General features: G+C 42.6%; 1 protein-coding gene across 3 annotated transcripts in view; it reads left to right on the forward strand.

Moving 5' to 3' along the window:
* Nucleotides 1-18,148, forward strand: part of LOC109864385 (copine-8) — a 138,027-nt gene that overhangs the window by 93,107 nt on the left and 26,772 nt on the right. For 2 of the 3 annotated variants that reach the window (XM_020452138.2, XM_020452134.2), the window contains 4 exons: nt 2,645-2,720; nt 9,897-9,950; nt 10,104-10,165; nt 15,479-15,493. In XM_020452138.2, coding sequence (XP_020307727.1) covers nt 2,645-2,720; nt 9,897-9,950; nt 10,104-10,165; nt 15,479-15,493 — 207 coding nt within the window. The remainder of the gene's footprint in view (nt 1-2,644; nt 2,721-9,896; nt 9,951-10,103; nt 10,166-15,478; nt 15,494-18,148) is intronic. The other variant, XM_020452135.2, reaches the window with a different exon arrangement.

An 18,148-nucleotide genomic window follows, 5' to 3' on the forward strand; every position in this document is an offset into this window, starting at 1 on the left:
ATCATCATTTCATATTATGGGTTTAGTGGGCAAGGTTATTGCAATGGGGGTATTTCTTTACACCATACTCTCCCTCCCTCTCTCATTTCCTCTTTATACCTGTCCGCATTATGTCAAATGTTACCAAACATCTCTTTGCTTCCAAATTCACTTTATTTTAAGACAGTTGTCCAGGTCCTGAGGCAGCAAAGCATCCCCAAGCCTCAGGACCTGGATGACTGGCCTTAATAGAAGGAACCATGAATTCTGCTCTGTATCAGAGAATTCTACAGGAGAATGTCAGGCCATCCGTCTGTGAGCTGAAGCGTAGCTGGGTCATGCAGCAAGACAATGATCCAAAACGCACAATCAAGTCTACATGAAAATGTCTTAAAAAGCAACATATTTGAAGTTTTGGAATGGCCTAGTCAAAGTTCAGACCTAATCCCAATTGAGATGTTGTGACAGGACATGAAACGAGCAGTTCATGCTTGAAAACCCAAAAATGTTGCTGAGTTAAAGCAGTTCTGCATGTAAGAGTGGGCCAAAATTCCTCCATAGAGATGAGAGCCTGATAAGCAACTACAGGAAGAATTTGGTTGGAGTCATTGCAGCTAAAGGTGGCACAACCAGTTATTGAGTGTAAGGGGGCAATTACTTTTTCACACAGGGAATTGGGTGTTGCATAACTTTGTTAATAAAAAATAAAAAAGTTGTAAAAAATATTTGTAAACCTCAGGTTCCCTTTATCTAATATTAGGTTTTTGCTGAAGATCTGATAACATCCAGTATCAAAAATCGCAAAAATAGAGAAAATCAGAAAGGGGGCAAATACTTTTCATGGCACTATACTTTCCTTTTCATGCTAGTGAGGGCCGAGAATCCACTCTCACATAGGTTGCAAAGGGCATCAGTGTCTTATCAGCGCTATTTGCCAAGGCAGGATACTCTGATCGCAGCCCAATCCAGAAATCTGGCAGTGGCTTCTGATTTAAATTACATGTTCACAGAACCGCTTGTTGCAATTTTGATGAGGCTCTCTTGTTCACATATCGGTAAGTGGACTGGAGGCAGGGAATGAAAGGGATAACAAATCCAGTTGTTTGTGTCATCCGTTTTGGAAAAGTATCTGCGTAATTGCACACCCAACTCTCTCAGGTGCTTCGCTATATCAGATTTGACATGGTCCGTAAGCTTGATTTCATTAGCATACAAAACATTATACAATGATGGGAGGACCTGTGTTGTCCTTGTTAATGCAGACAGAACAGCTCCAACTTCTTAATCATCGTCTCAATTTTGTCCCACACATTGAATATAGTTGTGGAGAATCCCTGTAATCGTAGATTCAGATCATTCAGGCGAGAAAGAATGTCACCCAGATAGGCCAGTCGTGTGAGAAACTCGTCATCATGCAAGCGGTCAGACAAGTGAAAATTATGGTCAGTAAACAAAACTTTAAACTTTAAGCTTGTCTCTCAATTCAAAAAATGTGTCAATACTTTGTCCTTTTATACTTTGTCCTTTGCCCATATCATTGCATAATGCAGAGAATACACGAGCGTTCAGAGGCCTTGCTTTAACAGTTAACCATTTTCACTGTAGTGTCCAAAACATATTTCAAGCTGTCAGGCATTCCCTTGGCAGCAAGAGCCTCTCTGTGGATGCTGCAGTGTACCCAACTCCACTACTACCACTCCACTATGTCTGTCATGGCTTTTGCACCATGAGTACAGATACCAACACATTTTGACCACCAAAGTTCATTTGATGTCACAAAGCTGTCCAGTTCTTTAAAAATATCCTTTCTTAATTGACCCCCCATAAACGTAACAGACATATACCAGGAGCTGTGCCAGGCCGGCCACCTCTGTTGACTCATCCAGCTGTAACGCATAGAATTCACTGGCTTGTATGCGAAGCAGTAATTGTTTTTAAACATCTCCTGCCATGTCAACTGATGCGTTGTGAAACAGTGTTGTTTGATGAAGGCATTGTCTGTATAGTTTTTGGCCTTTTCCCCCAGCATTGGTCCTAGCCATATCCGCGGCAGCAGGAAGAATTAAGTCCTCCACAATAGTATGGGGCTTGCCTGTCCTAGCCACTCGGTAGCTCACCATATAAGACACTTTTAGCCCCTTCTTGTTAATGGTATCTCTTGCTTTCATGTCTTACTACTAGAAAGTCATCTTTGTTCTCGCTCAAAATACTCTTGTGGCGTATTTTTCAAATTGTCATGTTTAGTTTCTAAATGTCTGCACAACAGTGAAGGTTTTCTGCAAGAGAGTAACGGTTAAGGTGATTGGATGTTAATTATTTGACTAGGTTACCTGTATTTGACCTGCGGTGTTATTTCGCTGAATTTTATCTTTGGCAGTGAAACGATGCTACTTAGGCGAGGGGAGAAAAAAAACTCACCCAAATGTATAGCCCCGTTGGAAAATATAAATGTATTGTTTGAAAATGTGAAGCGAAAACAAAATATATAATCATCTATTTCTTTACAAAAAAAATGTGACTTACATTTTTATTTGGTGTACCCCCACGGCATTGCGCGTACCCCTACACTAGACTATCTGGAGAGGGGTTGACTTTATAATGTGTGAGTTGTGTATTTGAAATGCTATGATTATACTAATGATTGTTTTGTGCGTTGTGTCCTAAGCCATGACTTCATAGGAGAGTTCACTACCAGCTACAGAGAGCTATCCAGAGGCCAGTCCCAGTTCAATGTGTATGAGGTAAGTCTGTGTCTGTCTCTCTCTGTCTGTGTGTGTGTGTGTGTGTGTCTACATGTGTGCATGCGTCATGTTTATATATGTATGTGTGCTTTGTGGAATGGGATATTATTTATCTCTATTCTCTTAACGTCACTCACCTACACAGAAGCACATTTAGTAAATCTCCTCTGGAGCGATTCGTCATGTCATTTCTCCTGGAATTTTAATTAACAGAGTTTGACGTAAAGTGAGGAAATGTTGATGGATGGCCAGCCTCCACACTCCGTCTCCTAAGATAAGACTGAACAGTTGTTCATTAACAAACAATATTCTGAGTGGGAACCACACAGGGGGACCCTTATTTTAAGTAGTTGGTGTTTGTCTAATGGGAGAAGGAAGACACACAGACACACACTGTGATTGTGTGTTGTCATTCCAGATGCTGGCACTGGGACATGAGAATCTATCATTTCCCAAGTCACAGCTCTTGGGTCCTCACATATTCTCTGGTTTGTTTTTTTCCCTTCACTGTAAATTGTACAATTTAAGAGAGGAGGTTCCACATCACTGCTGTCTGTGTGTTTGTGTATGTGTTCCTTCTTCCCTTAACCATCTGTCCAGCTGTTAACAGTCATCACCCACTACCCAGGATGGGGCCGATCTGTTGTACACACACACACACACTGCTTATGGTTGTTCATCGTGCCCAACAATCACCATCTTCTCCTTTACTTGTGAAACACACACGGCGCTTGTGAGAAGCTCCTGTCTCCCTGGTCCTCTCTGTCTATCTGTTGACTTGATGTGACATCTACTCTTGCCAGAGTAGTTACTGAACACAACACAAGGAAAACCAAGTGCCACTGTCCTTGTCTGTGTATTTGTTATGGGCGTGCATGCACAACCATGGAGGGCGCGATAATATCCATTTTATTTTACAAGCCAGATGCAATAAAACAGCTAGTCTCCCCTTCAAAGGCAAATGTGCCCTTCCTTACTTATTCCCTCCAATCTCCACCAAGGATGCAGAGGGTTGTAAATCCTGTGTAAATTGGGCTGTGTCCCAAATAGCACCCTCTTCCTTTATTCGCCTTATTCTGGAACGTTACGGTGATGGTGGCGAGTTAGTTGCAATTGTGTTTCTATTTCCGGCAACGGCTAGCGCATGCAAAAGTGGTACTTTTAAAGCAAATCAAATTGCATTGGTCACATACACATGGTTAGCAGATGTTAGTGTAGTGAAATGCTTGTGCTTCTAGTTTTGACAGTGCAGCAATATCTAACAAGTAATCTAACAATTCCACAAAAGCGACCTAATACACACAATCTAAGTAAAGGAATGGAATAAGAATATATAAATATATGGATGAGTAATGGCCGAGCAGCATAGGGAAGATGCAATAGATGGTATAAAATACAGTATATACATAGGAGATGAGTAATGCAAGATATGTAACCATGATTAAAGTGGCATTGTTAACGTGACTAGTGATCTATTTATTAAGGTGGCCAATGATTTCAAGTCTATGTAGGCAGCAGCCTCTCTGTGTTAGTGATGGCTGTTAAACAGTCTGATGGCCTTGAGATAGAAGCTATTTTTCAGTCTCTCGGTCCCAGCTTTGATGCACCTGTACTGACCTCGCCTTCTGGATAATAGCGGGGTGAACAGGCAGTGGCTCGGGTGGTTTTTGTCCTTGATGATCTTTTTGGCCTTCCTGTGACATCGGGTCATGAAGGTATCCAGGAGGGCAGGTAGTTTGCCCCCGGTGATGTGTTGTGCAGACCACACCACTCTCTGGAGAGCCCTGCGGTTATGGGCTGTGCAGTTGCCATACCAGGCGGTGATGGAGCCCGGCAGGATGCTCTCAATTGTGCATCTGTAAAAGTTTGAGGGTTTTAGGTGACAAACCTGACTAACCGGTGTCTGTATGTAGCCTCGCTAATTTTATAGCCTCGCTACTGTATATAGCCTGTCTTTTTACTGTTGTTTTATTTCTTTACCTATTCTTTACCTATTGTTCACCTAATACCCTTTTTTGCACTATTGGTTAGAGCATTTCACTGTAAGGTGACAAATAAACTTTGATTTGATTTGAAACCAAATTTATTCAGCCTCCTGAGGTTGAAGAGGCGCTGTTGCGCCTTCACCACACTGTCTGTGTGGGTGGACCATTTCAGTTTGTCCGTGATGTGTACACTGAGGAACTTAACATTCCACCTTCTCCACTGCTGTCCCGTCGATGTGGATGGTGTTGCTCCCTCTGCTGTTTCCTGAAGTCCACAATAATTTTCTTTGTTTTGTTGATGTTGAATGAGAGGTTGTTTTCCTTACACCACACTTTACCACACTGCCCTCACCTCCTCCCTATAGGCTGTCTCGTCGTTGTTGGTAATCAAGCCTACTACTGTTGTGTGTTCTGCAAACTTGATGATTGTGTTGGAGGCGTGCGTGGCCATGCAGTCATGGGTGAACAGGGAGTACAGGAGGGGGCTGAGCACGCACCCTTGTGGGGCCCCAGTGTTGAGGATCAGTGAATTGGGGATTTTGTTTCCTACCTTCACCACCTGGGAGCAGCCCGTCAAGAAGTCCAGGACCCAATTGCACAGGGTGGGGTTCAGACCCAGGGCCTCATGCTTGATGATGACCTTGGAGGGTACTATGGTGTTGAATGCTGAGCTGTAGTCAATGAACAGCATTCTTACATAGGTATTCCTCTTGTCCAGATAGGATAGGGCAGTGTGCAGTGTGATGGCGATTGCATCGTCTGTGGACCTATTGGGGCGGTACGCAAATTGAAGTGCATCTAGGGTGACAGGTAAGGTGGAGGTGATATGATCCTTGACTAGTCTCTCAAAGCACTTCATGATGACAGAAGTGAGTGCTATTGGGCGATAGTCATTTAGTTCAGTTACCGTTGCCTTCTTGGGTACGGGAACAATGGTGGCCATTGTGAAGCATGTGGGGACAGCAGACTGGGACGGGGTGAGATTGAATATGTACGTAAACACACCAGCTGTGTTGAGAGCTTGATGGGTTTACACTGACAGAACCACGCAAAGTCCTAAAATCGATCAACATGACAAGCATTATATGTTCAGTACGAGGCTGTCACCAAAATTGGATGTAGAGGAGGACGTTTTTAGAACAGCAATATTTTTTGAACACCAACCGATCTGAACGTACCTTTGGAGCCTCATACGACCTGCATCCCCCTTGGCTTGGCTACGATGCGCCACTCGTGAAGAAGTGTTGTGGGTTGGTCAGGCAGTCATCATTGACGGGTAAGCCAAATGCTTGAACACTTTGCCTGCTCTCATTTTGTCTCTCTCTTTTGCTCTTGTATCTAAGCACAGTCTCATAATAGCACAATGTATTTCCTCTACAACTCAATAAGAAATTCCCATTTTATATATACTTAATTATTAGGATTATTCAATATCATTAGGAGCGTCCATGCAGTATGGGGTTTTGTTATGAATTGTCCATTTGACTTGTTTAACAAGCCATACTGATTTCTTAACAGATGGCACAACAGGCTCAAGTGTTCACCAAATTGAAAATGGGGATTAGCCAACACAGATGGAAGGAATGGATATGCCTTCAGAGAAGGATGCCCAAACCCAATGGGAAGGACCCATCTCTAAGTGATCACAACTACAGCTCAGGTGATCATGTAAAGCCCACTACCTGTGAGGCAGGGACACAGTGCCCAGCAGCACCTCTCCTCAAAACCCTGCTGAGGAACGAAGCACTCTGTCGACTGCATACAGGCTTGTCTCTTGCTGCCTTTTCTACCCTGGCGGAACATCTTCTACCCATCTACAAAGGCAGCTTTCAGTTAGACCTGACAGACCAACTCCTGATGACACTGATGAAGCTGAAGCTCAACTTGCTGCAGCAGTACCTAACAGGAAGGTTTGGTGTTTCCCAGAGGATTGTCAGTCGAGAGATTAGTTATTGGATTGACATGATGGAAGAGAATCTGAGGGAGTATATTCCGTGGTTGCCAAGGGAGACCATCCGTGCTACAATGCTACAATTTTTTAAGGACTACTACTCAGGATCAACCTGCATTATTGACTGCTCAGAAACTGTTTTACAGAAGTGAAAGAATCGGCATTCAAGGGGAGAGTCGTTCAGCCATTACTTCGCCCAGAACACTATCAAGTACCTGGTGGCCATTGCACTTTGTGCTCTAGATTTGTTCATCTCCTCTGCATATGGAGGTAGATGTAGCGACAAATATATAACATCAGATCCTGGAGTACCTCTGTCCAAGTGATGAGGTCATGGCTGACCCGGGGCTTCACAATCCGTGATCTGCTACACGAGAGGAAGGTCAATTGAACAATTCCAGCCAATCATCTCACAGACAGTGCCAATCAACCTCTCACCAAAAATGGACAAAATACTTTGAATCTGTGCTGCCCTGTGTAACCTGCGTGGTGATGTCATTCATGAAGATGCTGAATGAACTGACCAGTCAAATGCCATTCACAGGGTCAATACGAATAAATGTCTATTCATTCTATAACACCTCAACTTAATTATTTGTTTTACATACTCATTGATATTAATAAAAAATGAAGCCATAAAAACAATTTCCACAATACTGTGACTGCTGATGCATTAAGTCAGGCTTTTTAATTGAGAAACAATGTGTGAATAGTAACTGCAAACAGGAGAGACATCTGACTACATGCTGCTACAGAGCTGCATATATACAGTTTTCATATATACAGTACAGTTTACATACACCTTAGCCAAATACATTTATACTCCGTTTTTCACAATTCTTGACATTTAATCCAAGTAAAGATTCCCTGTTTTAGGTCAGTTAGGATCACCACTTTATTTTAAGAATGTGAAATGTCAGGATAATAGTAGAGAGAGTGATTTCAGCTTATATTTCTTTCATCCCATTCCCAGTGGGTCAGATGTATACATACACTCAATTAGTATTTGGTAGCATTGCCTTTAAATTGTTTAACTTGGGTCAAACGTTTTGGGTAGCCTTCCACAAGCTTCCCACAATGCGTTGGGTGAATTTTGGCCCCTTCCACCTGACAGAGCTGGTGTATCTGAGTATGCTTGGGTCATTGTCCATATGGAAGGGGCGGCAGGGTAGCCTAGTGGTTAGAGCGTTGGACCAGTAACCGGAAGGTTGCAAGTTCAAACCCCCGAGCTGACAAGGTACAAATCTGTCGTTCTGCCCCTGAACAGGCAGTTTAACCCACTGTTCCTAGGCCGTCATTGAAAATAAGAATTTGTTCTTAACTGACTTGCCTTGTTACATAAAGGAAAAATAAAAAATAAACAAATAAAGATGGAAGACCCATTTGCGACCAAGCTTTACTTCCTGACTGATGTCTTGATGTTGCTTCAATATATCCACATATCCCTCCCTCCTCATGATGCCATCTATTTTGTGAAGTGCACCAGTCCCTCCTGCAGCAAAGCACCCTCACAACATGATGCTGCCACCCCCGTGCTTCAAGGTTGGGATGGTATTCTTCGGCTTGCAAGCCTCCCCCTTTTTCCTCCAAACATAACGACGATCGTTATGGCCAAACAGTTATATTTTTGTTTCATCAGATCAGAGGAAAAAAAAGTACGATCTTTGTCCTCATGTGCAGTTGCAAACCGTAGTCCGGCTTTTTATGGCGGTTTTGGAGGACTGGGTTCTTCCTTGCTGAGCGGCCTTTCATGTTATGTCGATATAGGACTCTTTTTTTTTTACTGTGGATGTAGATACTTTTGTACCTGTTTCCTCCAGCATCTTCACAAGGTCCTTTGCTGTTGTTCTGGGATTGATGAGCACTTTTCGCAACAAAGTACGTTCATCTCTAGGAGACAGAACGCGTCTCCTTCCTTAGACGTATGACGGCTGCGTGGTCCCATGGTGTCTATACTTGCGTACTATTGTTTGTACAGATGAACGTGGTACCTTCTGGTGGTTGGAAATTGCTCCCAAGGATGAACCAGACTTGTGTTTTTTTCTGAGATCTTGGCTGATTTCTTTGGATTTCCCCATGATGTCAAGCAAAGAGGCCCTGAGTTTGAAGCTAGGTCTTGACATACTTCCTCAGATGAACCTCCAATTGACTCAAATGATGTCAATTAGCCTATCAGAAGCTTCTAAAGCCATGACATCATTTTCCAAGATGTTTAAAGCCACAGTCAACTTAGTGTATGTAAACTTCTGACCCACTGGAATTGTGATACAGTGAATTATATGTGAAATAATCTGTCTGTAAACAATTGTTGGAAAAATGATTTGTGTCATGCACAAAGTAGATGTCCTTACCAACTTGTCAAAACTATAGTTTGTGGTTGAAAAACTAGTTTTAATGACTAAGTGCATGTAAACGTCAGACTTCAACTGTATGTACATTGCAGTTCTTTCGAATGAGCGGCCGTTCATGTGCAAAGTAGTCACATTTCCATGAACATAGTTATCAGCTGTATGTACGGAATTCCTAGAATTCCTTTGTGTAACAAAGCCATCATATCGATTTTGTCCACTAGGGACTTTTCATTGTGTTGTACTCAATGTGTAAGCTATCCTGTGTGTGTTTATGTAACTCTGTGTGATTTGCTTATTTAGTCAGTTAGTAAATAAATAATTAAGCCAATTTGTACATTGCTGATTCATCATTTATGCTAGGGTTTATGCAGATCATTTTGCCACATTTAGAATGAGACTGAAGGTAAATAAGAATTCATGAAACGACTGTGACTGATGTAATAGATATTTATATCTTTAGAGTTTAGTCGGGAGATGTTAAGTAACTTTTCCCGTGGTGTCCTAGATTACTACCTAATTAATTGTCAAATGATTCATTTAATTGCATAATTGAAAGCGGTATTATGTAATTATTTTGTAAAATAACAGTCATCCACATTAATGATAGTCAAGACACGACAGTGCCATTTAGGACTTATCGGATGTTTTCTTCCAGAGGGTTTGTACGGCCTGCTGACCTCCAAGGTTTAATTTAACACACGGCCTGCTGACCTCCAAGGTTTAATTTAACACAAGTTAACACCGCTCCGATTTAAAACACTGTCTGCTGCACTTTCAAGTCAAGGATTGCATCATAGAGAGAGACAAATCTTTGTGTATCACTGTTTTATAATCAGACTATCCATGTGTGTGTTTGAATTGTGTAACAAGGCTGCTGTTTTGTCTACAGGTTGTAAATCCAAAGAAGAAAGGAAAAAAGAAAAAATACCTCAACTCTGGAACGGTAAGCCACAACGGACACTGTCCATTCGTTCTCTTTATCTTCTTCATGTTTTTCGCTTCTAGAACAGGGAACTAAAACATTGATTTGAGCTTGGTTTAGTCATGGTCTTTATTGTAAAAGCCCGTTCCATCCTTGTATCAATATGGTCTCCAGGTAACACTGCTCTCATTCCTGGTGGATATAGAGGTCACCTTCCTCGACTACATCAAAGGAGGGTGAGTGACAGAACCTCCAGCGTTCCCTTGTTTATTCATATAGAAAAGAGCGAGACGACGAGAAGGAGGAGAGAGATTGACAAGGTGTGCAGATGTGAAGTCCGGTGGAGGGGGACGTGAGGAGAGTGAACTGTGTGCCTGTGTTCATTCTGTCCCTCTAGTCCATGGGTGATGGTGGCTGAGTGTGCACAGTGGTGTGTTGCGGAATACCCACCCACTCACACACACACGTTATGACTTTCATAAGACGCAGAGCGGAAGGCTAGTCAGGCTAGCTTCTCTAGAGCATGGGTCGAACAGTGAAACAGGGAGAGAGGGAACGGTTTAGAGAGATGGGGAGAGTCAGAGAATCAGAGAGACCGAGGGAGAGAGAGTGGGCGAGGTCTATGAAGAAATGAGAGAGACAGGATGGCCATTTCGACAGCAGCACTACTACAGTCCTCTTATGGCCTGTTCTTGGCAACACGTCTCATCTAAAGGTCATGGCTCACGTGTAGTATTGTTCTACAAGGCGTGGCTAGGTAGGGGAGCAGAATAACGTGGTGCATTGATGCTTACACAGTCAGAGCTCTCTCAGTATTTCGTTGAGCATTTCAATTGTCAATGGCAGTCAGAGGAGAGGAGAGTTTGGCTCTAACCAGAATAGAAAGAGGAGTGGGAGGCCCCGGTGCACAGCTGAGCAAGAGGACAAGTACATTAGTGTCTAGTTTGAAAAACAGATGCCTAACAGGTCCTCAACTGGCAGCTTCATTAAATAGTACCCGCAAAACACCAGACTCAACATCAACAGTGAAGAGGCGACTCCGGGATGCTGGCCTTCAAGGCAGAGTTCCTCTGTCCAGTGTCTGTGTTATTTTGCCCATCTGATTCTTTTCTTCTTATTGGCCAGTCTGAGATATGGCTTTTTCTTTGCAACTCTGCCTAGAAGGCCAGCATCCCGGAGTCGCCTCTTCACTGTTGATGTTGAGACTGGTGTTTTGCATGGAATAGCCTTCATCTCTCAGAACAAGAATAGACTGACGAGTTTCAGAAGAAAGTTCTTTGTTTCTGGCCATTTTGAGCCTGTAATCGAACCCACAAATGCTGACGCTCCAGATACTCAACTAGTCTAAAGAAGGCCAGTTTTATTGCTTCTTTAAAACAGTTTTCAGCTGTGCTAACATAATTGCAAAAGGGTTTTCTAATGATCAATTAGCCTTTTAAAATTATTAACTTGGATTAGCTAACACAACATGCCATTGGAACACAGGAGTGATAGTTGCTGATAATGGGCCTCTGTACGCCCTATGTAGATATTCCCAAAAATATCAGCTCTTTCCAGCTACAGTAGTCATTTACAACGTTAATGTCTACACTGTATTTCCGATCAATTTGATGTTATTTTAATGGACCAAAAAAAATGCTTTTCTTTCAAAAACAAGGACATTTCTAAGTGACCCCAAACTTTTGAACGGTAGTGTCATAAAATCGAAGTTTGTCACATGCACAGGATACAGAAGGTGTAAACAGTATGGTGAAATGGTTACTGGTATATACAAATGCTGTATCATTATTAGACGATGCTTACCCAGACGCACATCTACAGTGCATTTGGAGAGTATTCAGACCACTTGACTTATTCCACATTTTGGTATGTTACAATCTTATTCTAAAATGGATTAAATCGTAGTTGTTGTTTTTTACACCCAATAACCCATAATGACAAAGCAAAAAGTGGTTATTAGAAATATTTAGCAAATGCATGTAAAAAACATACCACATTTACATAAGTATTCAGACCCTTTACTCTACTTTTGTTGAAGCAGCTTTGGCAATGGTTACAGCCTCGAGGCTTCCTCTGCGTATGATGCTACAAGCTTGGCACATCTGGATTTGGGGAGGTTCTCCCCATCTATTCTCTGCAGATCTTCTCAAGCTCTGTCAGGTTGGATGGGGAGCGTCGCTGCACAGCTATTTTCAGCACTCCCGAGAGATGTTCGATCCGGGCTCTGGCTGGGCCACTAAAGGACATTCAGAGACTTGTCCCCGAAGCCACTCCTGCGTTGTCTTGCCTGTGTGCTTAAGGCCATTGTCCTGTTGGAAGATTAACCTTCGCCCCAGTCTGATGTCCTGAGCACTCTAGAGCAGGTTTTCATCAAGGATCTCTCTGTACTTTGCTCCATTCATCATTCCCTCGATCCTTATGATGTTGCCACCACCATGCTTCAACGTAGGGATGGTGCCAGGTTTCTTCCAGACGTAACACTTGGCATTCAGGCAAAATAGTTCAAATTTGGTTTCATCAGAGCGTCTTTTAGGTGCCTTTTGGCAAACTCCAAGCAGGCAGTCATGTGCCTTTTACTGAGGAGTGGCTTCCGTCTGGCCACTCTACCATAAAGGCCTGATTGTTGGAGTGCTGCAGAGATGGTTGTCCTTCTGGAAGGTTCTCCCATCTCCACAGAGGAACTCTGGAGCTCTGTCAGTGACCATCGGTTTCTTGGTCACCTCTCCTGATTGCTCAGTTTGGCCGGGCAGCCAGCTCTAGGAAGATTCTTGGTTTTTCCAAACTTTTTCCATTTAAGAATGATGGAGGCTGCTGTGCTTTTGGGGACCTTCAATGCTGCAGAAATGTTTTTAGTACCCTTCTGTACCAAAATTGATCCGTGCCTCGACACAATCCTGTCTTGGAGCTCTACGGACAATTCCTTCAACCTCATGTCTTGGTTTTTGCTCTGACATCCACTGCCAACCGTGGGTCCTTATATAGACAGGTGTGTGCCTTTCCAAATAATTTCCAATCAATTGAATTTACCACAGGTGTTTTTTTAACTACATTTATACATTTGGAAAAGCGTCTAAAAACCAGTTTTTGCTTTGTTATTATGGGGTATTGTGTGTAGATTGATGAGGGGGGGGGGAAATGATTTACTCCATTTTAAAATAAGGATGTAACGTAACAAAGTGTGGTAAAAGTCAAGGGGTCTGAATACTTTCTGAACACACTGTAGATAAGTGAATGCGTCACTATTGTCTAGACATGTACACATGTTCATGAAATACAATAGATAGCCGTAACGTAACCACCCCCAGACACACCTGGCTAACTTGCGTCATGTAATCATCTGGCGAAGTGGAGTCTTTTGTTTAAACATGTAGCTAGCTAGATAAATAATGAACCATAATCCCAACCCATAGCTACAGTACAAACAGATTGTCATAGCTAGCCACCATGCATGAAATGCTGTAGTATGAATCCGCACGTAGCTAAAGCTAACAAATTCGGTTCAATATTAGCTGGCTAACATTAGGCTATAACTAGCCATTTCTGAGATACAAATGCTATTACTACACAGATCATACACGTATCATTAGCTAGCGAGCCAGCAAGCTAACGTTCGCTAGCTAGCGACCATTACGCTTTAACTTGCCATGAAAACGACGTTCTGACCAAAAAGTATAATATCTGAAAATGTAGCTAGACTCTTACCCGTATACATGGATGAAGCTTCGTGGCAGACTGTCTTTTCTTTTTGGTTTGTAGTTAGTGTCAATGGGCCAAACAAGCTGTAGCTAACTACAAACCAAATTTTAAAAAAGCCACGGTAGCAAGGACTGCCTACACCTACTGAGCAGCTCATGTTATGGATAGAAGTGTGCTACATGATAGACCAATCCCAAACTCATCTCTCTGCATGTCCAGCCCACCCATTATCTCAGCCAATCATGGCTAGCGAGAAGGTTCCGGGCTTTTTCCTTGGCTAAACCAACTAGGCTCGTAATTGTATTTGTATTTATAGATACAAGTTTGTTATTAAGGCACATGAAAGTTCACATGTTCCAGAAGGCATTTCTGCCAAAATGATGCATGGGCTACAGATACTAAGACAGAGGGGCGCTGTTTGCCTCGCTCGGATGCTTTCTCTGGTGAAATAGATTCAGCCTCTTGCAAATTGAAAAAAGAAACAAAATTACAATTATTTCTCTTTCGTGTCTATCATCAATGTACAAATGTTTTGGGGAAGCCTGGCTTCTATTAGCATCCTAAATACACACCATTTTGTGTGCTGAATGCCATTACACTTAACACGCTTAACAGTCCCTTTCCATTGAAATGGTGGGTGCACTGTTCAGATGCTGGACTTAACCTACTTTTTGAAGTGATTTGTTTGACAATTAGATTGAAAAAATCATGACTGGCTGTGTTCATGAGACAATAAAAGGTAATACATTTTTCAAGTGAAAGTACATGTATTTTACTATAAAAGCCATTTAAAAACACACACAGGAGGTCCTGTAAAAAATAAAATGGAGACTCCATCGAATGTTATAGTTGAACTCGCACTCTGTAGGGCACTTTCAAGTGAATTTACTGCTGTATGCTAATACCCTTAAATGCCAAACCTAAGCTATGCTATGGCCCCCCTTAAACTGGGTCTGTGCTCATTCAAAATGTTCTGGACACACCACTGCATAGCACCACCTGGAGTTTGATGCTATCGTCTCAAAATCTATTTATCTGAGCAATTGTATTGGTATAAAATAATATCCCAATTATTTATTTATTATTTATTTATTTAATGCAGTTTTTTTGCTCATCTTTGTCAAGGGTGCCAATAATTGTGCACCTGACTATATGTAACACAATGGCCATTGGCCACGGTGATATGGAGGTGTGACCATCACTGAATGGAGCCTGTGGATGCATGTAATATGTGGTGATTGTACACAGAGTATACAAAACATTAAGACCACCTGTTCTTTCCATGATGTCGACTGACTAGGTGGATCCAGGTGAAAGCTACAATCCCTTATTGATGTCACTTGTTACATCTACTGTTTTTAAAGGATGTTTAAGCCTTGAGGCAATTGAGACATGGATTTTGTATGTGTGCCATTCAGAGAGTGAATAGGCAAGAAAAAATATTTAAGAGCCTTTGAACAGGTAGTATGTGCCAGGTGCAGTGTCCCATGTGTATCAAGAATGGCCCACCTCCCAAAGGACATCCAGCCAAGTTGACACAACTGTGGGAAGCATTGGAGTCCAACATGGGCCAGCATTACTGTGGAACACTTCCGACACTTTGTAGTCCATGGGGGGGGGGGCATTAAGATGGCATTGTTAATGTTTTGTACACTCAGTGTATACTGATGTGGTTTATTGTGTATGAGTGTGATGGAGGTCAACCGTGTAATTGCAGACAAGTGTGTAGGAGGCAGGAGTTTACTTTTTTTTACTCTGCTTGTGTAAAATGCATACACGAAACTAGGTCTTACTGAATGTTGTGGAATAAGAAGCACTTTCCTAACTCTTAACATTTCATGTTTTTTTGACAGAGTGGGCCAGGGCGGGTGAGTGGTGTGCACCGATGTTCGTGTGACTAAGTGAAGTGGAAAGTGATGTTTTTTGCTGTTTTGAAGCCTAAATGGACGATAATGGACCATAGTGCTCATGTTTTATGATAACTGTGGCATGCTCCACCCCCTCGTGTCTCTGCATCTGTCTGGGCTTGTTTGCTAAGAAATAGCATGTTGCTGTGATATGTTTCATCGACACTGAACAAAAATATAAATGAAACATGGAAATAAAAGATCCCCGAAATGTTCCATATGCACGTATTTTTCTGAAAATGTTGTGCACACATTTGTTTACATCCCTGTTGGTGAGCATTTCTCCTTTGCCAAGATTATCCATCCGCGTGTGGCAATATCAAGACGCTGATTTAACAGCGCCATCATTACACGATCATTTTACAGGTCAAATGTGCTGTTTTGTCACACAACACAATGCCACAGATGTCTCAGGACTGTCCACTTGAATGTCCATTTCTCTATCGTAAGCCGCCTCCAATGTTTCAGAGAACTTTGCAGTATGTCCAACCGGCCTCACAACCTTCGACCACGTGTATGTCATTGTGTGGGCGAGGGGTTTGCTTATGTCAACCTTGTGAACAAAGTGCTCCATGGTGGGGTTATGGGCAGGCATAAGCTACGGACAATGAACACAATTGCATTTTAGCGATGGCAATTTGAATGCACGTGATGAGATCCTGAGGCCCATTGTCATGCCATGCATCCACCGCCATCACCTCATGTTTCAGCATGATAATGCACATCCCTATGCCGATTCCGGGTTGAGCTGGCGGTTGTTAAGGAGCGTGGTTAGGGGGGGGTCATGTTTCAGAGGACGCATGACTCCACCTCTCCCAAGCCCATTGGGGAGTTGCAGTAATAAGACAAAATCATAATTTGGAGAGAAAAAGGGGGTAAAATACAAACATTTTTCATAAAAATGAACAATTCCTGGAAGCTGAAAATGCCCCAGTTCTTCCATGGCCTGCATACTCACCAGACATATGTCACCCATTGAGCATGCTTGGGATGCTCTGGATCGACGTGAACGAAAAAATTGTTTCATTTTTCTATTTTTGTTCAGTACATAATCCCTTTTATTTTCTTCTGTTCTGTTCTTTCTCATCTGTTCTTTTCTCATCACTTATCATCCCCCATCTCTTCTCAAGCAGCACACAGCTGTCATGTGTGTGCATGTGTGTGTGGAATTGGGACCCTCATTCAGTGTTAATGTATTAACACCAGTTGTTATATACAAAGGGATTAACACGGTCCATTTGAAACAGAATTAATCCAACCTTCTGTTCTGCTCGTGTTGCTTTCAAGTTGTTTTATTGCGTCAATGTTCCCTTAATGGTTGCTGGTGGTATGTAGGCAGCATGTAAACAATCAGTCTTTTTCTCATCCTCCGCCTTCTTTCCTTCTTCTTCCTTCTTCTCTAAACTTCCACAGTGCCACTGCAAAGTACCGTGGTTTGTCATACATTGTCAGAGCCTAGTCCAGTTGAATCACCCAGGGCTTTAACAATAATACTAGGAATGGATCTCTCTCTCTCGCTCTCTCGCTCTCTACATCTCTCTCTCTCTCTACATCTCTCTCTGCATCTCTCTCTCTCTCTCTACATCTCTCTCTGCATCTCTCTCTCTCTCTACATCTCTCTCTACATCTCTCTCTCTCTCGCTACTTCTCTCTCTACATCTCTCTCTCTCTCTACTTCTCTCTCTACATCTCTCTCTCTCTCTACATCTCTCTCTACATCTCTCTCTCTCTCTACATCTCTCTCTGCATCTCTCTCTCTCTCTACATCTCTCTCTACATCTCTCTCTCTCGCTACTTCTCTCTCTACATCTCTCTCTCTCTACATCTCTCTCTCTCTATATCTCTCTCTCTCTACATGTCTCTCTCTCTCTACATCTCTCTCTCTCTACATGTCTCTCTCTCTCTACATCTCTCTCTCTCTCTACATCTCTCTCTCTCTCTACATCTCTCTCTCTCTCTACATCTCTCTCCTCTCTCTACATCTCTCTCTCTCTACATCTCTCTCTCTCTCTACATCTCTCTCTACATCTCTCTCTCTCTCTCTACATCTCTCTCTCTCTACATCTCTCTCTACATCTCTCTCTCGCTCTACATCTCTCTCTCTCGCTCTACATCTCTCTCTCTCGCTCTACATCTCTCTCTCTCAGCTCTACATCTCTCTCTTCTACGTTCTACAATCTCTCTCTCTCTACATCCTCTCTCTCTCTACAATCTCTCTCTCTCTACATCTCTCTCTCTCTCCATCTCTCTCTCTCTCTCTACATCTCTCTCTCCTCTCTCTCTCTCTATCATCTCTCATCTCTACCTCTCTCTCTCTCTCTCTCTTACATCTCTCCTCTCTCTCTCTCTCTCTCTCTCTCTCTCTACAATCTCTCTCTCTCCTCTCTCTCTCTCTCCTACATCTCTCTCTCTCTCTCTCTCTCTCTACATCTCTCTCTCTCTACATCTCTCTCTACAATCTCGCTCCTCTCTCTCTAACATCTCTCTCTCTCTCTCCTCTCTCTCTCTCTCTACATCTTCTCTCTGCTCTCTCTTCTAATCTCCTCTCTCGTATCTCTCTCTCCTCTACATCTCTCTCTCTCTACATCTCTCTCTCTCTCTACATCTCTCTCTCTC

This window comes from Oncorhynchus kisutch, linkage group LG19, assembly GCF_002021735.2.
Source record: "Oncorhynchus kisutch isolate 150728-3 linkage group LG19, Okis_V2, whole genome shotgun sequence".
Lineage (NCBI taxonomy): Eukaryota > Metazoa > Chordata > Actinopteri > Salmoniformes > Salmonidae > Oncorhynchus > Oncorhynchus kisutch.